The sequence below is a fragment of the Chiroxiphia lanceolata genome, chromosome 2 (genome assembly GCF_009829145.1).
Source record: "Chiroxiphia lanceolata isolate bChiLan1 chromosome 2, bChiLan1.pri, whole genome shotgun sequence".
NCBI classification, from domain to species: domain Eukaryota; kingdom Metazoa; phylum Chordata; class Aves; order Passeriformes; family Pipridae; genus Chiroxiphia; species Chiroxiphia lanceolata.
The window spans coordinates 75,809,086-75,834,151 of NC_045638.1; the positions used below are offsets into that span (position 1 = coordinate 75,809,086).

Sequence of the window (25,066 nt, forward strand, 5' to 3'; positions counted from 1 at the left end):
TTGGCTGGGCAGATGCAAGGCAACCTCCCCACCCTGCATCAGGTTCGGAGGTTTCTAAGATAAGCAAGTTGATGTCATTCTCAGGGTCTGCCCCGGGCAGCATGTGTATTAACGAGGGGTGTGCAGCAACAATAGGCCATACAAAAGAGACTAGCAGGCAGCTGCTCTATGAGAGCCAGAGTCATTAGGGAGCAGGCTGCCAACAAGAAACACCTGGCTTGGGCAGACTTCAGCTTCTCCTCATTGTTTCTAATTCATGAAACAAAGAAAAGAATTATTTTTTAAGAAGTAAAAATTGTGAGTTTCTATTAAAATATATCAGTCTCAAGGAATATAATCCCCTCTATTGTGGAAACAAAAAGTTCTTTGTCAGGAAAAATATTAAAGAGAAATAAATCTATCAGTAACTATTGTAGTCCCCTTTTCTTGTTAGCAAAATTAATCATAGGGGTATAAAGCACAAGGAGGTATGAAAGGAGCCCACACTAAGTACTGAAATGTATTCAGAAACAGCTTTCTGAATTTTCTGGCACTTTTGTACATAAGTCAATAATTGAAACAAATTTGCACTTACACACAACTCTTAGAGGACCTGTGCATAATTTCAATGGAAGGTGAAAGTGATTAAACTAAAACCACATAATATTAATATGTGGAATAATGGATATTTTTAAGCAGTAGAAACATTAGAGCACTTGATAGAAAGGAACCATGAACCACTCTTTTGTTCTCTAGTCACTCATATTTGTTTGCAAGAGAATTTCTTTCCTTTTATTTTCCCCATAGATCTGTTCTAGATGCCAAGATCTTTCCATCTCTTCACAATGACAGAATATTTGAACAAAAGTCTGGAGCTAGGCTATAGCCAACTTTTTATTGTCTTTATTTTTAATTGAAGTAAGCCACATAGAAACACAAACTCCAGTCCACATCTCCCCTCACTGCCCAACACTTTCATTGTCCAACACAGACATTTAGCAATGTAAAACTAGCAAGGTTTGATGCTAGAAAAAAAAAAGTGGAGCACTGTGGACTTTCAAGTAAGAAGTTGCCACTGCTGATAACCTCAGTGAAGACAGGTCAACACACAGAAGGAAGGAATTCTACATTTGCAAGTGTTCATCTGAATGATTACTAGAAAAGCGTATTTACTGAACTTCAGCATCATTACATGACTAAAAGCAATACTGAGAACCAGAGACAGCTGTCCTTCTCTGTTTGTGAGGACAGGCAAACTGCTGGGAAACATCTACTGTGATTTAAAAGAAGAAAACAATGAGAACAGGTTTGTTAGAACTGTTTTGAGTAACTTCTCAAGCTTTATGTGGATATTAAAGCAATTCAACATAGTAAATGAATTACATACCATCATGCTATTACACTGATGCATTTATCATGTGCCCAGATATTAAGCTTCAAAGAAGAAACTCCAACTATAGTTTCTCTGCACTATTCATTAAACATTCCTAAAAACAACTACTAACACCACAATTTTGGGGCTTTTAAGTGAGAGGAAGGAGGAGACTCCTCACTAATTTCTGCCACTGTGAACACAAAGAGTGAGAGAAAGCTACCCACGAGCACAGTGGGATGCCTGATCTCCAGCACTGGATTAAGCCTCTTTGCAAACAGTGAATAAAAGCAGTGATCTGAAAAAGCTAATCAGTCCCTGCTGTGGTATTTAGACTACCTCAGTTGCCAGTATTGGATAACGTTAAGCATATTAAAACTTCTGTAAGCAAAACAGGAAACCAGTCCAGTTCACCTATGTCCAAGAACTACCAATAAATGCAATCAGGATCACTTGGCTAATCATTCATTGAGTATCTCCCTGATTAGAGCTAGGTATTTCTTTTGCAATACCAGTGATCCTTGCTTTGCAGAGGACGCGATACCCTTTACAGACATGTATAACAAACAGAACTCTGTAGCAGAGAATTGGTGTACTTAGGGCTCTACAAGCACATCTAGGGCAAGTGTATGATCTGGATTAGAAATCTGCCTTAAAAATAATGTTGTAAGACGTTCACTCGTAAAGATCTGCCCCCTCTATGTCCTCTACAGTAACAATAAGAATACTATCCTGTCCCATGTCCCTCCTCAACCCCCCATACTCCAACTCCACATCTTCAAGGAACCAGGGCTAAACTTCAGTTGCAGATTAATGTTCATGAAAACACTATGCTGCAGCACTATGACAGAAGTAGGAACAGATACAACCTGAAGACCTAAAATTATATTGTTTAATTTACTGAAAATGTTCTAGCAAGCTGTAGTTGCATGAATTAAGAAGACATTCTCTAATTCTACCTTATGCACAGCATCAGTTGCTTAACCCAGCTTCTTGTTCTGGAAGCATCTTCTCAGCTCTTCCCTAAAAGATGTTGGGCTGTCCAAGGCATACAAAGTGTCAGATAGTCCTATTATATCACACTTGTGATGATAGAAAAGTGTTCATATTAAGGTTGAACCAGTACACAAGGCTTCCTTCTGGGAATGATGAACTCACCAAAGACACCTTAGTACAAAGCAGTGTAGCTCTCCTATCAAATCTGTGAAAAGCTGTAAGAGTATCACTAGAGGGTATACATCACAAAAGGACACGGCAAGTTCTACTTCTTGTGCTAAAACCTCCAAACCCAATAACTAGTTCAACAATTTCCTATCACCATACCCAAAATATGAAGAGCATTTAACTGGTGACCAGTTAAATCTGGTCACCAAAATACAAAGCAAACACAACAGCTCCTTCAAATTTCTGGTCTTGCAAGATGAGTAAGCTATAAAATCCTACTTTTGTGGCTGCCAGGTATTGGACATTTTGTACAGTGCTTGTCAGGTCCCTAATGCCACTTGATTAAACAGCAGGGCAGCACAAAATCCTGAATTGCCTGGAGCTGATGAGCCTGGGGACTCCGTGGCAGAAGGAGATTTCCGAATGGCACACAGCAAGGTGACAGGATGCTGTAGAGAGACATGGACCAGGGTGAACCCCTCGGTTTGGGTGAGGGGTGGGAAAGAGATCATCCACCCCATACACTGCCCAGTTTGGTGTGAAAAGCATGCACGGAAGGATCAGAAAGACCTGAGGAAGAGCTGGAGCATCTGTGAAATTCAGCCAACATAGGCTGAAGATATAATGGAAGCACTATTAAAAAGGGGAAAAAAGTGCCCCCCCCCCAAAAGCTCCTAGTTCCAGCCACCTCTTGTTGTTTCAAACACATTGAAAACAAAGCCTTATTTAAAAATAAATTATTTTATGCCAGTATACAAAATGGTCATTCTGTAACTCAAGTAGTATTATTGCAGCAACTAGAAAGACAACTTGTTCCATTAAAGTATTTAATTATCTTTTATTGTAGAACTTTATGCTAAGCCTGCAGTAATAAATGATGCATTTGCAAGAATACATTGCACAAGTTAAAACAATCACATACCATAGCATTTATAAAATAGAAATGAAGGTTGTATGCTACAGCATACAACTCACCACTGCGCCATTGCAAAATATCCTACATTTACTGCTGGACTTGAGAGCTGCAAGGGAGATGCTTATCTTTAAAATTACAGGGTGGAAATACAACAGAAATTCTTTTCCAGTTAGTATGTGAAGAGATGCAAACCATCCTAAGTAGAACACTTGAAAGAAGTTTACCTAGTTTTGAGGAATGGTAAGTGGTGCTCTAGACTGTATCTACACACAGTCACAAAAACAAAGAACCACCACCACTCTACAACTATATAGAAGAGTGAATTAAATGACCAGTAAAAAGTGGTCATTAATTCAGAAAAAGGACTGATATTATGATAAAGATGAGTAATGTTTTGCCTAGAGAATAACTATCCTTTAAAAAAGCCATATTTTAGAATAAGGGTCAACTGTATTTTCAAATGCAGTGTAAATGATTGTAGAAAAATATGCACTTTCAAATGTATTAAAACAAAGTGGTGGAGAGTTTTTTCACTCTTTGAAACAAGACTGATCTCTCTCTAGTTATCCTTAAAATTTAAAAAAGCAGAGACGCATATTCCAGAAGAGTATCACCTTAAAAGAAGGTCAGAATGTCCACAATTTCTAGTGTAATCCCACCAGATCAGCAGTATTGACTGCATGCAAAACTTGCGCAAAACCTGCAACATTTATCATGACGTCCTCTAATGTTTTGAAGAGAAGATTAAACCTCTAAGTTTTATCATAAGTAGTGATTACTTTTTTGCTAACCATGGGTAAAAACAGATCCAGTGTTTCCTTGTCTGTCGGTAGACAAAGGCAGTGATCATGAGCTGTTCATCATGAGATGACAAGGTGCCCGCCTGCAGCTGCACAATTTCCCTGCATTAGGAGCCCAACAGGCTTGAGCCACACCAGCCAACTACACAAAAAGCATAAAGCAGCATTCTGCAACAGCAAAAACACTGGCGTCACCCTTCAATACCGCCCTGAGAAGTAGCTCCTGAAATGAAATACATTTTCTGAAGCAGACTTTCATTTTGAAAGTAAATAGTTTTGATCTTTTTTTTTTTAATAACCTAAGAGGATGGTGAAAAAGTCATTGTCTCAGCACCATAACTTCAGATATTCATTGTAGGCATGGATCCCTATGCTGTGCTCCTTCCACAGTATCACAGAATCACTGAGGTTGGAATAGATATCCGAAGATCATCTAGTCCAAATCCTCTGCTCCAGCAGGACCACCAAGAGCCAGTTGCCCAGACCCTGTCCAGACAGCATCTGAACATCTCCAAGGATGGAGACTCCACAACCTCTCTGGGCAGCCTGTGCCACTGCTTGGTCATCCTCACAGTAAAAATGCATTTCCTGATGTTCAGAGGGAACAGTCTATGCCCATTGCTTCTGGTCCTGTCCATGGGCACCACTGAAAAGACTTTGGCTCTATCTGCTTTGCACACACTCTTTGGGTATTTATATACATTGATAAGAAACACATGAGCCTTCTCATCTCCAGGTGGAACAGTCCCAATTCTCTCAGCCTTTCCTCCTAGGGGAGATGCTTCAGTCTCTTTATCATCTTCCTAGTCCTTTATTAAACTCGCTCCAATTTGTCCATGTTTTCTTGTACTGGGGAGCCCGGCACTGGAACATAGCACTCCAGGTTGTCTCACCAGTGCTGAGCAGAGGGGAAGGATCCCTCCCTTGACCTGCTGCACCACTCCTTCTAACATAGCCCGGGACACTGCTGGCCACCTCTGCCACAATGACACATCAGAGCCTCAAGGATTTTCCCATTTTTAAGTGGATGCTCCAACTCAAGTGTGGTTAAAACCCAGCACAAACATACAAGCCACTATAACCACACCTGCACACGTATACCGGGGCACACACCCAGACATCATGATCGCGTAAGTCTGTTTCCAAGGGCAGTAAGTCAGGTGGCCAGAAATTCTTGGGTTTTTGGGGGAACAGACATACAAGAATATTGCACTAGATGTGCCAGGGAAATGTTTGCCTTTGCTAGGCACATAAGCAATATGACCATTTCCACAGTTTGTCTGGTTAAGGTTCAGTTTTGCAACTCTGCCTGTATTCATAATGGTAGATCCCTTCACCCCCTGTTCTGATACAGCCACATGTAAGACCCACCCCATTTGGTGAAGTCTTTCTTTAGGACCGAGCCCTCAGCTACCATTTTCTGTGCAAAACTCCCCACCTTTTTATCATATTTAAAAATGTAAATACAAGGGAAAAATACAATAGCTGCCACTAGCACCATGAGGTAGGTCTAACAGGGGGTTCTTTTTTGCTTTCTTTAAAACTCTACTTAATATCTTGTGTTTCTTTCTGTCCTTTTTAGGGATGCGAGAGTACAAAACATCTTTAGTTATCAAGAAAATCACTGAAACTAAAAATCCTTAAAAAAAACCCCAACAAGAAACATCCTCCAGTTTTTCAAATTCCAGTCTATAGACACCAAAGGGCCTATCCTGTTTTACACAAACTGCCAAAGTAACTCAAGGAAATTCAACCTGCAGTTTGGATACTTTAATGCTGGGCCTTCCAGCTCTACCAGGAAGTATTCACAGGTTTGCAAGCCAGGAAGCACTGAAACCCCCTTCCATGCACTAAGATGGAACAGCAGGGGAGTGAGGAATGCACTGCCCATTTCCATATCAAATGGGGGAGCAGTGCTTATTTTAAGATTATAACTAGACCCACTCTGTTTAACTTATTTTTTAATTTTATTATTTATTAATTGAAGCAGACACTGAGATGCAAAGCATACCAGGGGGGAAAAAAAAAAAAGAAAAAAAGAATTTCCAGCAATATGTACATGTTAGATTTGATCTTCTCCCACTTCCAGAAAGAGTCACGCTGTCTGGATGCTTTCGGAGCATGAAAATTTGAACTGTCTAATTAACTTTCCCTGTGACAATACTGGGCAGCCAAACAATGCCTACAACTGTACATAGTGTACACCATCATGCTTAGCAAAGTACTTTTATTCAAATTTGTTCTGTCAGAAGAAAATCCTCTAACAAAACTAACATGTTTATGTGAAAAAAAAGTATTCTCTTCATTTAAATACAAGTTTAAGAGACTTAGCTAGTCAACCTAACATCTTTTATCTGTGCCACAGACTATTATTAAGAGTCTGAAAAGCTCGTCAGAGGAAAATAGGCCTCTCAAACTGTCTAGAGACATGGCCAGGTTGTGTCTCAGGCCATGCTGCTGGCAATAGAGCTCCATAATCTCCAGGGTTCCTGGACAGAGTTCAAGGTGTTAGTTGGACTCTGTGTTGCCCTAAATGGCTTCACAGTGTTATGCTTATTTGAGAGACAATTCCTGTGCCTGTACCACACGGCTGCAGTTGTCCTTTTGGACTGGAGCCTTCTGCGAGTTAGCTGCCAGCAGTGGATTTTCTGCAAGACTTTCAACCTTGCCATTTACTCTCTACCGGGATGAAAGACTCAGAGAACATGTTAAGATTCAATTTTTTACCCGCATTTAGTAAGTTAAGAATCTGGGGAGACAGATCATGCAGTTTGTCAAGACGTACTTAGTACATAATTGTTTCTTACTTTCTGGGGAAGCTTTTAATAGACCTGACAAGTAGCAACAATAGCCAGATCTTATACAAAGTGAGTTACTGTAGCTGCAAATACAAGTTCAAAAAGAAATAGAAAGCAAACAGCTACACAGAAGTCTATGTTACTTCCTGTCATTTAAGTATAGCTTTTCTTCAGATTTACTGTATCCCTGAACTCAGGAGAGACCACCAGAAAGTCCTCTGAGCTACATACACCAGGCTTTGAAATCCTAAAATTTTACACATTAATAAAACAGATTGCTCACTTCTGTTTAATAACCTAATACATCAGAAAGAGATGAACCATATTAGTGACTTCACATGATTTTTCTAGGTCTTCATAGTCTCAGAGTCATTTCAGTCTGAGCTCAGAAGTCTGCAACTTTTAAAGTAAAAATTAATATTGCAGACCAAATTTTCTTCCATTTAGTTGGAAAGCCAGCTAGATTTTAGAGCTATGAGCTCATGTACAGACTCCTTCATTAAGGCTAATACTTTGAGCCCTTTTGGGCCCCCAGAGCTCACACTTTGCTTTTCAGAGTCCCATCTTGTCATGAAGTTAGATCTGATAACAACAGATGCAAATGGGAATACTTAATTCAGAACTGATGATGCTATTAACATTCAGTATTAAATAATTTAGTTTGGAAGGGATCTCTGGAGGCCAGCTAGTCCAACGAGTCCCCACTTAATACAGGGTCAACTACAGTAGGTTGCTCCGTGTCTTTTTCAAGTCAACTTCTGAGTATCTCCTATGCTGGAAACTCCACAGTCTCCCCAAACACCTGCCCCAATATTCAATATTTATTTAATATTTATCCTCATGGTGACATTTTTCTTAATCTCCAGCCAGAATTTTTTTGCTCTAACTTGCAACTGCTGTCTCTCTCCCTTTTGCTACATGCCTCCAAACAGAGTACTTTGTCTTCTCCACACTCTCAAATTAACCAGCTGAAGACAGCAATAAGATCCCCCTTAGTCTTCTCTTAAATAAGGCTGAACAAATTCAGCTCTCCCAGTGCCTCTCCTTATACACAGTGTACTTCAGCACCCTAATCATCCTAATAATCTAGCCATCCACTAGACTTGCCCAGTAAATCAGTGTCTTCTCCTGTCCTTCAGAGACCAAAACTGGACACAGTGCTCCAAATGCAAACTCATCAGGGCCACAAAGAGGTAAATGATCACTCTGCTTGACATGATGCTAATACAGCCTATTTGGCCTTATTACCTATTTCTGCAACATCATCTTGCACTTATCAAGGGATGAGGCTTTACTTTCCACAAAAGGATTCCATGTCAGCAGATGAACTAAACCCTATTTACAATGCCCACTGGAGGCATCTGTTTTCAGTCTGCCTGCTACAAACATTTTCTCATCAGAGCTCCCAGAGGCATACCGATGAGTATATCCAAGTTGCAGATGAACAAATCAAACTGCTCACAGAAGTAGGCAGCAAGAAAGATCAGCCTTAAGATGATGATGCTTGTTTCACACTAATGAGTTCACTTATCTGTCTCTCTTGCAACAGCTGTATATATCAAAAGGGAGCTGATTTGTAACATACCAGCATCCAAAATTTAGCAAGGTGTAACAGATTGGTGAACTACAGATTGGTACCATAGCCTCACAAAACTTCGGAGCTGCCAGTTTTATGAGACAAATCAGATGGAAGACCATCACCAAATAGTGAACAAAACCTTATGGAGAGGCCATGCATGATACCAACACAGTTATACTTAACAAGGCCAAAGGACAATTATTCTCAGTCTTGAAAAAGATTGGCTGCATAATTCCACAATGCAAATGCACGCTAAATCTTTGTGAGATCTGTAGTTTAATTTCTCCTAATTTATTACGCAAGGGCGGTTTTCACTTAAAAGCGACATAGCAAAGAGCTCATAAGAAAGAAAGTCACAATTTTGAATGAGTCCTGGCAGTAAAGTCAAACTCCAGCAAGTGGGTACTACCTAAACAAACACATTTATGAGCCATGCTGTCTTTTGCTGGAATCAGATGAAAGTCATATCAATGTACACATGATACCAGATGTTATTTTCTTCCACACAACAGCTACAGTAAAAAGTTACTAAAAGACAAGTGAACAAGTGGCTGGGGAAACAGCAGTTGAAGCAGAAAACTCTGACTTTAATCTTTTATCAGTAAGCATGGGCTGTAGCTCAACAACAACTTCAAGAAAGCCAGACTGTAATCCCAACAGTGACAGTTCCAGAAACTCTAATGAGTCCAATTCACAGCTTGGCAAGAGCAGCAAAAGTCCAGTTGGCAACCCAGCAAGAATGGCAGCACAAATCCCAGAAGCAGCTGCTACAGAGACTTGTGAACCCAGGTGCACAGCCCTGGGCATTTGTACATCACAGCCCTTCTCTAGCCAGGACAAACCATTTCCAGAGGTGTATCTGGCATTACAAATACCTTGTATTGGAATTACTGCTGAAGAAAAATCATCTGAGGTTTTCAAATTAGTTGAAAGTTTTAAGGTGGAGAGGCCTTAGGGAATGTTGCTGCAAACTATGATGCTCTAGGACTCTCCACTAAGATAAAGTGCATATCTCCGTGAAAGTGTTTATGGCACTTTTTATAAGAGAACTGTTTCTCATCAAGAATGAGGCCGTGCATTGAATCTAGAAAGATTAGATAAATCAGCGACTCAAAGATTAGCTATACAGATGACAAAGGATTGAAGAGGCCTGTTGAGAGTCAGGGCACCAACTATAATGGCAACTGGTAAAGCACAGAGATGAAGAATTACATACATACCACCTACTTACGTTAACAGTTTAAAGAACAAAAGGAGACTAGAGAAGTAGCTTCTGTTAAAGGAAAGTAGCTTCTGCTTAAGGAAATGCAATCTGTCCCTTTTCCAGGCAATCTCTGCCAAACCACCAAATTTCATTAATCCTAAAATGAAAGGTCTAAGTCATAGCAAAAGAGAAATTTTCAGTTCATCACAAAACTTCAAAGTTTGATGGGACTGATTCATTGATTTCACAACTTAACACATTAGTTTTTACAGCTCATAAGGGAGCATGGCTCACACAAACAGTCATTTAGAAATTATCCTGTGAGTTTTTACCTATTAGCAAAAGGCTCAAGGATTTTACTCCTTAAGATGCTTCCCAGCCTCTGAGCTTTACCTACCTATAGCAAGCAGAGTGCTTTTCAGGTATTTGCAATAACCTTTGTCACATTTACTGAACACCTCCAGCTTCACTGATTCTCCAGTCCCTGGCACTCCTCTGCAACTTTCAACCACCTCCCAAGACATTCCTTTCATACCAAAAGAAATTACTGTATTTCTTTCATTGGGAGGATTAATAACGTCCATTAAACGTTCCTGCACTCCAAACCACTGAACGTCTTGCTTTGCCTCTCCCTCCTCTCTCCCCACTCTTTTCTCAAAATATCAGTTTCCTATAAAGTAAAATCCTCCCTTCTGAATAAAGCTTACGTTTCTTCACTATCCACCCACAAAAACCCTATAATTTTAAGACAGAATACATTTTAAATAGTCTGTATAATCCTGCAAAAATTTTATGCAAAGGACATCTTTATCTTGAAAGAATTTAGAACCAAATCATTTTGGTCTAAAACAGACGTATTGGGAGCTACATTTGTTAGCACATATGAAGTTGTTACATTCAAAGGACAGCAGATCCTGGGATAGTCTAACATTCTATTTTGCATTTATCTACCCATTCACACACGAACATATAAATATATAAACAGACATCTACCCTCCCAGGGAGGAGGATGATGTATGTCCAATTTTAAAGTGTTACACTGGTATCATAAATCAAGCAAATACAACCTTAAAATGGCCAAGCCAACAGAAGAGGTAGTCTGGCACATGCTGTGAGGTAAGCCTGGAAGAATGATGAATCTCACAGTTGCAGAGGATGAGCTTCGTTACTCCCCAGGGCAAACTTTGAAAACGCCTTGTCTGGACCTTTCCAGTCAGGACAGCTGAAGTACAAGTCTTAAAATTAAGGTACGCTTTCAAAACACTCTCACTCTGCAGCTATGACTCAAGAATGAATAGTTTGAGTTTACCAAAAAGCTAAAATAATTCCTTAACTGGGTAATACATCCTTGCAGAATGCAAAAGTCAGTGTCAAATGTCAACCCCAGCACTTTGTGCTAAGCAAAACACAATTTGGATTTTTGGTAGCACAAGCTCAGCCTTTTACACAAGAAATGTGATCTAACCTGAAGTAATCAATCCTGATAGGTAAAAGAGAAATGCCTAGTTCATCTAAGCAGAAAGCCCCAAGGTTATGAAATCCTCCGTCACTTTCTGCTCATCACTAAACAACTTGGTAATGAACATGCCTTTTGACAGAGCCTCAAGCTGTTACACAAAAACATTTAAAGATGCAGAGCTTTACAGTGAAAAATCTCCTCTAACTCTGGAGATCTGCCTATTCTACAAGGCATATAGAGGAAAAAATACAGATAGTGAGAAAAAAATAATGAATTAAAAAGAAGAAAAAAGGGAGACAGGGAGGGCATGGGGAAGAGATAGGAGCAGGTGAAACGCCTCATAACTCTACCAGGAAGGCAATTATGAGCAGATTACAATTGATTTTCTATCTATTTGCTAACTGAAATAACTGCAGTTTGAGACCATGAGGTAAAAATAATGACTGCTGCATGTTACACCATCTCACCTCTGTTCTTATTATATTCTACCTTTAACATATAATTTAGTAATTAAGATGAAGTGTCAATTCTTTCAAGCATAAAAATATGGGCTTGTACAATTAATGGGTTTCTTGCTTCAAACATATGGCAGAAGTAGTATATTTATTGTAAATATTTAGCAAGCTTGGAGACATGAGGCATTTTGAACATAACCATATATAATAAGAGATATAAAGAATCACTACACAACAACTTCAGTCTGAGGACAGAAACATTTCAGTCTCTTCAAAGAAACAACTCTGCAGTCTTGGTACAACATCTGTTTCTCACAGTACCTCAGATATAGTTTTCAGTACCACAAGTCAAAAAAACAGAGTGTAACCACCTTGATCACTAATAAGGCCGCCATTTAGATGCCACAGCAACAAACACTACGGAAATGAATGAACGATGAAATATCTCTCAAATAAATTAAAAAAACTCTTATCCATGACTACCTACCCATATGTGGGACACTGCTTCACAGAACAGCAAAAGCAGCAGAATAATATTTACAGAAGAGGAAAAGGAGAAGTTTTACATCACACATTTTCTATCCTTCCTCTTAGTTACTATAACCCTCGCTCCCACTTTCTTACTACTATTACTCTCTATGAAGGACTTCACTTTTTAAGAATTATTTAAAATACAGACTATGAAGAGATTGATGATTGCAAGCTAAGGCTAGAAAATCCAGATTATGATCTGTTTTAATTAAAAAATAAAGTGCAACCAAGGAAAACACTACACAGACAGAAAGTTTTTAAGGCAGACTTTTTTTTTTTTTTTGATTACTGGTTCTAAATAGAAGTTGTGGATCTGATGCAGAAAATACCAAACAAGATTTCATGACTTCTGTAATGCAAGAAGTCTGAGTACAACGAAAACTGACCTGAGCCAAACAAGTTCCTCATTTCACTTCACACTGAATTGCTTTTTTTCCAGCTTTTTTAAAGAGTATTTTCAACTGCATGTCTGATGTATAAGATCTCACAAAATAAAACCTCATAAGGTTTTCAATTTACCTATGTAAAATTGAACAGTAAAGAGGTTTCATCAAATATCAAACTGAATCTCCAATCTTTCCAAGTCTTACTGACTGCAAGACTAGTTTTCTTCAAAAATATGAACAGCTCTGGAACACCAATAATGCTTTTAAAATTTCATACAACCCAGAGAAGCAGGCAGTGAAATCACTCCAGAGGAGTGTTGCTCAACTCAGCAGTCAGACTGAAATGCACAATCTACACAGATGAGTCAAGTCTGGATAATCCCTTTACGCTCTGTCAGGTTGGGAGTATGGGGCTGTTTTTAAATGGCATACTTTCAATAAATTCCACTTCTCTGCATTTACATTATTAGATGACATTTTTAAAAATGTGTTGTGATTTGCAGATATGTAAAAATATTGCTAGTGGAGTTCTGTCTATCAGGACCTCATAAATAATAACTGCCTTTTTAAAAAGATTGCAAATGGTAATGTTAATTATAACACCACTGAGTGACTGCTGCCCTATGGAAGTCCAGTGCGGCAATAAAGGTGTCATAACCATGGCAAGGTTTGTAGACAGACGAAATACCTAGATATGTTTCAACTACCCCCATTTGGAAAAGATAAAAAGAAAGGAAGTTTTTGAATTCTCAGGACTAAACAGTCTAATTAATAAAAAAGAAGGGGGAGCAGGGAGAGAGAAAACAGAAAAATTTCCCCCTACTTCCTTAAAATTGTTGCAAATGTTTTAAACTGACATAACAAATTATCTTTAAAATAAAAACATGCTCGAACTCATATCCATTCATGACAGATTACACTTTGGAGCATCACCAGATAGAAAATTTATTTCACTAAAATATATCTAATACAGTCTTGGAAGAAGTCTTATTTTCAACTAGCAGGCATGCTATATGAGCAAATGGTTCGTGGTAAGGAGACAGTGGAAGAGGAAATACCCTGCCAGTTTGAAAACCCAGACATACTTGAATGGTTTATTTTCCTTCCAGATCAAAAGACTATACTACTGCTATCTTAAGTATGTCGTTAATTGCATAACCCTAAGAGCCGCAATTATGAACTATGACTCTGCTTTGCAAACACAGATCAAGAGGACAAGACACAGTAAACAAGACATTTCAATACATCTGTTGTTCAAGAAGTGTGGTTTACTGTTCAGCAGGATACTTAACCCAACTTTCGGCAACACCATCGCCTAAGGGCTATTTGGCCCTGTCAGAGCTACCAAGCCAGAACCTGGCACGGGAGTGTCAGACAGGGCCAGGTCCGACTGCAGAAGGTGCTGCAAAGCACAGCCCAGCGGAGTTTCCTCCCCCGGGGGCATTATAAAATAACGTCACCGCTCCACAAATACAACCCTACATGCCCGGCGTTACTCAGACATGCCTGCAGGATTAGGTCCAAAACACACAGGTGACTGAAAATTAATTTTTAAGAGAAATTAAAACTTAAAAGCCACAGCCAGATCTGAGAATGGTGAAGCCAACGCTTATTACGGTTCTATTAAATAGAGCAAGCCAACTTATGCAGCCGGTTCTCTCACTCAAAGCGCAGGGAATAAACCTACACTTTCTCACAGAGTTATTAATACAAAACCCAGAAAACCAACGCCAAAAGTTAGAAGCAGGGGGACGGCAGGGGAGGTAAGAGTACCTGAAATAACTTTTAATTTCTTCTCAGGCTCCCGGTGCCCGCGGGTCCCCGGGACGGCGCAGCCCGGCGGGCGGGCCGGGACGGCGCTGGGGAAGGGGCATGGCCGCCCTGCCGGCTCGGCCCGCGGCTCCGCCGGGGTCGGCAGCGACCAGGTCGGGGAGAACTTCCCGGAGGGACGGGGCCTGCCGAGGCGCGGGGCGATCCCGCCGGCCCCGCGGGGCACAGGGCTGGGGCTGTCTCTTCCCTCCCCGGGAAGAGCCGCCGCGCCGCGGCCTCCGCCGCCGCGGCGACCTCCGCCGGGCGACCTCAGGGAGGCGCCGGGGGCAGGGCCGGAGCCGCGGCCCCGTGCGGACACACGCGCCGGCCCGGCCCCAGCGGTGGGCGGCGCCGGGGCGGGGGCGCGGAGCGGGGCGGCCGCGGCCCGGCGCTCCCCCCGCCGCCATCGCCGGGGCCCGCCCGCGGCCGCCGAGCTCTCGAGCCCCTGCGGGCTGCCACCCACCTGCAGCCCGCTGGCAGCCGCCACCGCGGGCGGGAGGAGCGGCCGCAAGGTCGCCTTCACCTCGCCCGCCGCCGCCGCCCGCATCCCCGCCGTACTGCGGGAGGCGCTGCACTGGGCCCCGCTGGCCGCCGCCGGGCCGCCCCTCCCTGCTGCCCGCCGGGCAGAGCCGGGGCGGGCGGGAGCACCTGCTGCCGGGGCACCGCGAAACCCGGCTGGGGAACTGCCCGGCCCGGCCCGGCCTCCGCAGCGGCCGCGGGGGGCGGGCAGCCGAGGGACACGGCTCCCTCGCAGCGCCGTGGATTCCTTCCGGGAATTCCCGAAGGCCGCCGTGGTGACCCCCTCCCAGAACACCGCAACGTTACCGGCTCGGGGCAGCGGGGAGGGCCGGGGTGGCGCGGCCTGGGCAGCTGGTCCTCCGGCCCGGCAAAGGTCCTGCCGCCATCGGAGAACACCTCCGGGTGCTCAGGGACGCTCACTGTGCGGGTAACCCTGTGCCCCACTGCCCCGGCTTTGCAGCTGGAGAAAGGGCTGTCGGAGAGCTTTTTGGCAGGGATACTGAACTCCGTGTATGGCAGAGTTGGTAGAGACCTTAATTTCCGTCCCGTGTTCTAATTACGAGATGTTTCCTCCCACCTCGCAGTTACTTTTATGCAGATGAAGCAATCTACCTCTCACCATCCCACCCTGCCTTCTGTGCTCCTGCCGAGGCGGCTTAGCGCCAGGAGCTGAAGATATGAATGAAAGTCTGGTGTGATTACGGCTTGTAGCTGACGGAGCGTATCGTATACAAGATAAGACATACAGCTATTGCTACTCACAGGCTACAAATGTGAATATATATAACTATTACCCACTCCTGTGCTACTATTGGAGTTTATAAAAATTTCTTCTGGTACCCAGTGGAAAATGGGCTAGATTTTTTAAATTCTGCATCCACTTTACACAAATCCTACACAGAAGGGCCACTTAGCAGTGGTTATTTTTCCAATAAAATGTGATAGATTTGCCTGGACAAAATACTGTGGAGGCACAGGGCTACGTTGCTTTCCTTTATATATTTCCATAAACCCTCCCTCTTAGAGCGGATACAGTCTGTAGAGTGATGGCATGATTTTGTTCATTTGACTCATTCATTAAAAGGTGTGTTGAATTTTTCAGTGTATCTCATCCCCATCCTAGGTATGAGTTTGGAGGGTTCAGTTCTCAGTGCAAGAGGCCACTTCTCTCCCCTGTTTAGTTACTTAAGTGTGCAGAAGGAATTTGAGACCTCTACTTAACAAAAAACAAATAAAATGCTTGTCCCCTCAGTCCCACATGCTGATGCTGTTTCAAGCCAGAGTGGTGTCCAAATGTGACTATGAATATTAATTTAATAGAGGAAATTGGTGAAAGCAAGACTGAAGAATTTGACACTTGCAGTGCTGCTTTGCTGCTTATTATGGAAGCCTTTGCCGGTGATTGAGGAACATATGAGTCAGTTAAAAGCACTGCAGTGCTGGAGAAAATTATTCTCAATTATCAGAATAAGAAAGAACAGAATAATATGGAATTGATTTTGAAACTACTTAAAGTCACAAGAGTTTCACATTATCTTTTTTTCTCGTTATACTACGGTTCCTGATAAGTTTGTGTAAAACATCTTTTTGACCTTATTTGTTTTGAAAAGATTGTGATTCTGTAATCCTACAGTATCTTAAAATATGCCACCCATGAACATGAGTTACGTCTGCTCAAATGTGAGGTTTACTCAAAATGAAGTGAGATGCTTGATGTCATTGCACTGCTCATTTGTAAGACCTTATTTCTTCCCCATTACCTTAGGAAGCAACATACTTCACAATTAAAGTAGACACTTGGGAGTCAGAATCCAGGATTTTTCTGTTCCGTGACCACAAAACAGAAATACACCAGTGGTACCTTGGAAGGAGGGGTAATAAGTGTTAAAATACTTTCTCAGGGTAGGACAGGAGAGGCTGGGGATTCATATTCCTCCAGAACTTCCCACATCTCTCTCTTCCTTCCCCATAGTATGCCCCCCGTCACTCCCACATCACTGTTCTTCAGGTTTTGATGAAGCTCAGAATTTCCATAGCTTCTTTGGGACTTTCACAAGTTTCATAACACTTTCCTGGTAATCTAATGGATGAAAAAATTGTTGTTAGTGAATGAGAACACACTGGAGGATAATCAGTACTTAAAAGCAAGAAAAGGAAAAATGGGACCTGCTGCCCTCTTTGGAAACCAGAGCCTCCTTTGTTTCCAGAATCTGTATTAGTATAACTACAACATAACAATGCAGAATAGCAAAAGTATATAACCAATACTTTTTCTGTATAACTGGTCCTATACATATGAACTTTGATTTCCCTTCTGTCTTCTTTATGAATCTCTGTCAACGCAAATTTTCTTTTGCAGCTTTGCATCAGTTATCTTTTTTTAGTATGAAAAAAATGCAGATATTTTCAGAATTTCTTTACCTTCTCAATTATGCTGTGCATTTAATCTACCATTTCCTCTCTTCCCTTACGAGCATCACCTTTTTTTCAGGCCTTGAATATTTTCTGCTTCTGACATAGAGAATACACCTTGTATTCCTGCAGTTGTCCAGAGAGATGTCCAGCCCCTGTAACTGAACCTACTCCTCACCCTCTCAGCCTGGGAAACCTGCATTTTGTACCTCTATCCACAACAACCCGCTTCTTAGGTAAACCCTGCCCAAACTCTCTTGATCCAGCTTGTGCTTGAGATTATCCAATACACCAGAGCAGATAACAGATTTCAGCAGAATGTCATAGTATTAGTGCCTGCTGCTTTTGTCTTCTTGAATAACTGCTGCTTTACTTGAAGATCTTGAACATTAAGCCCATTTCTTGCTGGCTTTCTGCTTCAGTCATTTGAGTATCTTTTACAGGTAGATGCTTATCCTTTTCTTCCATTTAACTACAGTAATGGTCCTTGGTTCTAAACTGACATTCTTGATATGTCTAGATGATTTTTCAGCTCTTTGTCTTAGCCTCCACCTGGCATTATTTTACCTTTTCAGCCATCACATTTTGTGTGGATACTTTTTCATCTGAGAATATTGTGCAGCTTCTGCTGTTATTTGTGTAGAAAAGCCTACATGCTTATATGACAAAACTGCTACAACAATGTACATCTAGTTAATTTGTGTTACCACAGCAACTGAGTCATACAGAAATGTAGTGTTCCATTGTCTTGTATTGCACCTTGGTATTCTGATAAAAAGCTAGGGAAATGTAGTCTGTGTGGAGCTGGTGTGGAGCTGGAGCTTAACTAGGTAGATAACTGTGCCTATCGAGTAGGTATCAACAGCTGGTGTCAAAATGAGTTTACCAGCTAGGATCCTCTAGGAATCTAAGTCCTGTTCTGTTCAGTTCTGTGAGGAATTGCAGGCATCCTGGAGGAGGGGGTTGGGATCTTGCCATTTAGAAAACTGGTCTAGAAAACATAAGGCACAGGTTGGGGGCATGAACGCAAGCTGCTGAGCCTGGGCAGGTATAACAAATTGCACAAATTCAGGAAAGGAACAATTGATGAAAAAGTAATCTATCAGAAAGGAATATGAAGTCTACTACAAGTCACTAGCTGAACATGAGTCAGCAATGTGTTTTCATGGCAAAAATGGTAAACATTCCAGGAAGATGTACATGTGGGAAGCAATCTGCAAGCTCTATGCAGTATTGGTAGCACATTAGTGGAATGACTATTTTTGTACACCATAGCTCAAGAAGAATGTGAACCATCAGGAGTCAGGGCAGGTGACAACAAGGATGAACATAGACCTGGGAAGACTGAAGGAGCTGGAGTTGTTCAGGCTAGAGGAAAGAAGGCAGAAGCCAGACATACTAAGAGTCTTTATATACTTAAATGGCCATTGCAAAGAGAAGGGGAATAATCTCTTCGTGGTAGGTAGGGTAAGATGTAATGGACTTAAATTGCATCAAGGAGGAAAAGCTTTTCTAATGGTAACATTAGTGAGGCGCAGCTTTATATCACAGAGGGTGTAATAGTGTCTCCGTTACTGGATGTCTTTTTGTAGGTACTGGACAAATAGTAAGTACTATTGATCTGGCATTGAAATTGGAGGATGGACTAGGTGACTAATCAAGGTCTGTTACAGACCTATTTTTCTGTGATTACATGTAATCTAAAGCTTCTCATTAATCATCATTTTTTTATCCAGTCCCATTGTACATTCTCTTTTCTTTTCAAATCGGATCCCTTGCCATTCCTGGGTTCTTTGGAGGATAAAAAAATGCCTTGTCCCATTTTTCTCTCTGTATAGTCAAAGACCAAAGCCTTTCTCATTTTCCTGGCAGCCCACAACAGACACAGACTGAGTTGTACTGCATTTTACTGCTAACTATTATAATTACACAAGTCAAACATGGAATAAAAATTATTTGGATGACAGTTGTCAGTCTATTCAGACATATTCTACATAAACCATACATAATGTTAACATAAATCTGAGACTCTTTAGTAATATACTAGACAATGTTACTCAATTCATAAAATGTTACTGTATTCCAGACCTACCTAATGCACATAATCCTAAATTCTCTGATCTTCACTGCCAGGAACCCATTAAAGATTCTAATGTGAATTGTATTATGTTACTTACTCTTTAGGCATGATTTGGTTTTGCAAAGTCTTGTATATTTAAAAAAGCTACCCACTTTTACATTTCAATTTAAGATAAATAGCTTATACCAAGAACAATTGGCATTTATTTACTTGGCAGATCTGATCAACAGGCAGCATTTTTTCTTTTTAACCAACTAGGTATTACTTCTTTCTACAAATATTTGCTGTTATAGCCTTAAATCAGTACATCTGTGAGAGCAGACCCATACACATTTTGGGCACCCTTGAATAAAAGAAGCTATTGCAATAATTGCCATTGCTGAATACATTATTTGCTGAGCTTTTAAAGAGAATGTCCATCAGGAGTTTAGACCTACTCTTTTTCCTCTTTAGGACAATTTTGGCAAACTGTACAGTCATTTTATTCTTTCTGAAAATGAGGATTTTCTTTCTGTAGTAATTTCTTGTTGAAGATTAATAATGTATTTTTCAACACAGAATATGTATTGCCCATGTACCTGTGCTGATCAACATATTGGTACATGACGGGAAGAAGATGTGGGGAACAAAGTGGCAAGATTTCACTATGATGTTGGATTTCTCAGGGTCATAAAAACTAAAATCCAACAATGAAGAACCCTCGATTTTGTGTAGGGTGAAGGATATTGGAATGGTAATGAAAATGTCAATGTTCAGCTGTGGTTGAAAGAAATACATACTAAGAAAAAAATAGGAAACATAAAGCATCATTATGCCACTGTTTATGGTGCTCCAGTTTTTTAATACCCCAAGTAGCTCTTGTCTTCATATTTCAAAAGAGATACAGTAGAATTAGAAAAGAGAATTATGGATGATCAGGGATAGGGGACAGCTTTTCCATGAGGTGTGGCTGAATAGACAGATTCTTTAGCCTGAATAGGACACAACCAAGAAAGGGTATGAGAGGAATCTGTAAATCATGAATGGCACAAACCCCATGAATAGAGTACCCATACTTTCTTAATAGAGGAGTTGGGCAGCATCAGATAAAATTGTCAGATGTCAGTTTTCAGAGAGACGAAAACGAGAAATTCCCTAAAACTATCCATGTTTTCAGAAAGAAAGAGGATATGTTCATGGAATAAAAATCCATCTAGAGCTGTTAAAAATGTAGAAATGTAGAAATCTCTATTTCAACAAGTCCCTAAGACAGCCCCAAGTTCCAGCCCTGCTGGAGCCTTTATACATTTGTTTAATTCTTATGTTTGGCAGAAAATGTCTTCAGCTGACCACTGTCAGGGAGAAATTCTGGGCTGGACTGAGACACATGTCTCAGTGTGAGCATTCTTACTTTGTTGTTTATTTGCTTGCTGACTGAGAAGGCTCTGACACCCTTTGACTTCTACGGGTCTGTGCTTCTGCAACCTTACAGCGCTGTGGGAGACACGGCCTGGGAAGCGATCAAAAGAATAAGCAGGAGGCAGAAATCTGCCTTTGATAAGTCACTCTTTTTTTTAAGTTAAAAAAAAAAAAAAAAAAAGATTTCCTCCCACATCCTTGGACACAGTCAAGCATGGACAGATGCCTGATCCATTATCACCTTCTCCTGCATCATGATAAAGCCAAGCAAACTCCTAAGGCACTTTAAGGCCACAAAAGGAGTCAGTAATGGTGGGGGTGGGGGAAGCAGTGAAGAAATTCCCTTGTTGTGCCTGCCAGAGAGTGAATCAAGTGGATGCAAACCTACTTTCTGCAGCTGGGAAACATCACTTGGGGCATCCCTGAAGTGGGTCAGTGCAGGGGTCACGCTTGCTGTTCTCAAAATTTCCAGAGCATCAGCAAGAAGGAGAATTATCCATTGTCAACATATCCAGAGGTATGATTGAAAACTAGCATGGGAATCTTATTTGCTGCAGAACACAAGAAAGCACGATTTGATGTTTGAAAAAGTATGACTGACAAGAATATTAAATAGCCTTTCAGTTAGCAGGATGCCTACGTATTGGCTTCTGAGGACTGGGAAGGATAGGAGTCACCTCAAGCAGCAGCCTATTGGAAAACAGACATTGTACAGCCAGAGGAAGAAGGTCAATGCTGAAGGATTCTTCACACATATGATCCCCTTTAGGCTGCAGAGAACACTGGCAGAGGGCGAAACCCAATAGTAGCTGAAGAAAAACAATTTTGTCCCCATTTTAGGAATGTCTTTATTTACCCCATGTATTCATCTGTTTGACTGTAGCTATGGTTTAGGGAATAAAGAGAGAAGGATATGGGAGTGTAAAATGCCTTCATCCCATGTATTTACTGTTGTGTATTTGTATTTTGAAGCAATGAAAATTCAAACAAAAGTAGTGCTACAGCGTTTCAAATTTTGAATCAAAAACCCTAAAACACTGAGAACTTTTGGATTCATACATTTTACAGAATCTTCGTTAAGTGAAATAATTTGTGTTTTCCACCTTTAGTTGGGTTTTTGATTCCTTGATTAGGATGAAATTTTCACTCTGAAATTTTCTTTGTCTGAAAATATTTTAAATGTTAAAAATTCGAATGAAAGAGCACTTGGGTGATAATTTTCAGATACTCAAATGTTTTATTTTCTTCACAGCTGGCAAAAATTAGCAGGGCATTACAGAGGAATAAGCTCTTTTCTGTTCTTCTGCAGCCAATATGACGCTTAGTCATATTCTGCTATTTCACTTGATGGTATCTTTTATTATGAGTTTTATAGCTCTGTACTGTGGGTAGTCAGTGCTTTTGTAAGGTGAAGTGATACCATTTTGATTTCCTTCATTTTGGAGAAGTTTGATCTTACTAATGCAAAAAAACCCGAAAAATCAATGCTGGTGTGTTTTTTTTTTTCTCCTGGAGGGGGAGTGGTGTTATTCTGTATATAGTTCTGTTTCATGATGGCTCAGAAGTGAATGCAACAGTTACCACAAATGAACAAAATGGCTATTGGTTGCAGTAAGAATTCACTGTGCAATTTGCCCAAAAGCTGTTAACAACGTTAACAACAAGCTACCATTTTTTTAGTGGGTTTTGCATATCATTAATAAGATAGTAGTAATATCTTTCTCTTAGTGATTGCTGTTCTTTATACCTCATCTCCTTGGAGATGAGACTCTACTTTCTTTATTCCTTCTATTTATACAATTTTTTCTGCCCTCTTTTTTTGAACAAAGTCCTGAAAGCAATCGAGCATTGAATCATCTCAGTATTTATTTATTCGTTGTATTTGAGATAGAAATGCTATGATAGTTGGGACTGAGCATCCATGTTCTTAGACTTTGTTTCACTTTGATTTCTCTACTGATTTTTGAACCAACAGAACAGTTTCCAGCTTCCAGTCTGTAGTTTAGTTGCAAGGCAATGACTACTTTAAACACTCACTTTCACTCTGCTCCAGTCTTTGAGTCCTTTGGAGCCTATTTCCCCCATTCCTGGCCACATTTCTACGTCCTAGGCTGAGAGGCTGGTGAGACACTGGAACAGGTTGCCTAGAGAAGTTGTGGATGCCCCAGTCCTAAAAGTGTTTGAGGCCAGGTTTGATGCAGCTCTGAAAAAACTTGTCTAGTGAAACATGTCCCTGCCCATTGCAGGGCTGTTGGAACTAGATGATCTTTAAGGTCCCTTCCAGCCCAAACCATTCTATGATTTTATGATTATAAGCAGAATCATAGAAATCATAGAAAATAGTATGAGAAGAAACATTGGTTGACCCATCATTATACTCCACAGCAAGATCATCTCCATGTAAATTAATCCTAAATGTGTTTGTTCTACTTGAGAATGCCTGTTGATGGAGACAGCACATACTTTGTAGGCAAAATTCTCCAGTACTGACTGGTCTGTACTGTTTATTTACTGAATAATTTCTCTGGGAAATGGCTTTCAAATAGTCATCATGGAATTAAATCTCTAATTGTATGTGTCTACAGGTATATATCTACTAAAACTATAGGGTTCAAATTTTCTGCTAGAAGAAACCAAGATGTGGATCTTCCTTCAGTTGTCTACAGAGAGGTGTTCGGAACTGCCTGAGCTGGAAAGAACACCCCTAACATCTAACTTATATTGAAAGCCATTTTCCTCTGTCTCATCCTTAGGACAAGGATGGAGTGCAATTTATTCCTTTCCTTTTTGTTGTACCCACCCTTACTTTTCTTGTTGCTTCTTGTTGTCTAAAGGCTAAACCAGTTGCTACTTCTTTAAATACTGTTTATTTTCAAGTCATCCTCTTTGTTCCTCTTTTGACTCCTTTCAGCTGGTTCATGTAGTTCTCATAATAAGGAACTTGAAACTAAGCACGTGGTGGAAGAGAGACTGCATGGCATTAAACATACTCTGCATGACCCCCAGCTTATCTTTTAAGACTGTGGGTGGGAAACTTAATCAGAGGAAAAGCTCTCTTCCATTACATCACCATTGAAGCAAAAGCAGTACATGCAGCTCTGAATTCCTCGCTTCAGGCTATACTTACTGTAAAGCTGAGCCTGGATACCAGTGAGCCACAAAGCTTGTAGGAGAGTATCAAACTCAGCAAGCCTCACGTCAGCAAAACGCTGCTGGCTGTTTCTTCATATCTACCATGCTTTAAAAAAGACACTTTCAAAAACAAGATGCCAGAAGTGTTCTTTTATTATCTCTGTTGTAGGTTTGAGAAGGTATTGCCTTCATTCTTGAAGTTGTGGAGTAAATTTTCAAGTTAACATGTGAGGGAGAAATACTGAGAGGATTTTTTGCATATATCTAAAAAGCAAGTTGATCTAAAAATATGCTCCATTGTCATTCAGTGATCAGAAATATTACTCTTTTCAGTTCTATTTTTATAAACAGCTTAAATAATAGTTCCTTAAAAAAATTCCTTATTACTATAGTACATCTTATGATGGAGGATAATTGTTTCTGAATCTTCTAATTGTTCATCTGCCAATCATTCCATAAGAAACTCAGAACAGCTGTGTGAGAATAACAGAACAAACTTCAAGTAGAGCGAATTATCTGAGGTCAGAGAAAATAAAAAGAAAATACAAATGACCAGACTGATGTTAGGGCTGTGGGAGAATGCATGAGTATCTGCAAAGAGTGTTTGTGGTAAATCCATACTACTTTGATCATACTTTGATTTCAATAGCATTATGATACTAATAATGACTATAATGAACACGTAATTGTGGATTATGAATTTTACATTACTATCATTAGTTTAGAGAAATCATCACAGTTTCAAATATAGAAACCAAGACTGAAGATAGAAAATTTACTTCATGTGCTGTTGCCACTGTTTGCTCCTCTAGAAACATAATATTTATCTCTTGCTGCTTTGATGTTATGGGTTCAAAATATTCTGAGAGGAAAGATAGGATATTCTCTTCTCTGTGAAGACAGAGGTGAATTAGATCTTCAGGTATGAACTGTCCTTGCACCTCCAGATCCCCAAGTGAGAGCCCACTGGAGTGAGTTTTTGATCCATGTTTTGGTGCAGTCCCTGGGTGAGTCCCAGAGATGGCATATGACCTGACACATGGATTAAAAACATAATGAGAATTCTTTGGGTT

General features: G+C 40.6%; 1 protein-coding gene across 3 annotated transcripts in view; it reads right to left on the reverse strand.

Moving 5' to 3' along the window:
* The window catches only part of ZC3H12C (zinc finger CCCH-type containing 12C), a 45,516-nt gene extending 30,155 nt beyond the window's left edge, over nucleotides 1-15,361 (reverse strand). Inside the window, exon 1 of one of the 3 annotated variants that reach the window (XM_032678817.1) lies at nucleotides 15,278-15,361. Coding sequence is in view for 1 of the 3 variants with exons in the window: in XM_032678815.1 (XP_032534706.1) it covers nucleotides 14,916-14,999 (84 nt within the window). In the remaining 2 variants the exon portion in view is untranslated. The other 2 variants (XM_032678815.1, XM_032678816.1) reach the window with 2 other exon arrangements.
* Between the last annotated feature and the right edge of the window lie 9,705 nt (nucleotides 15,362-25,066).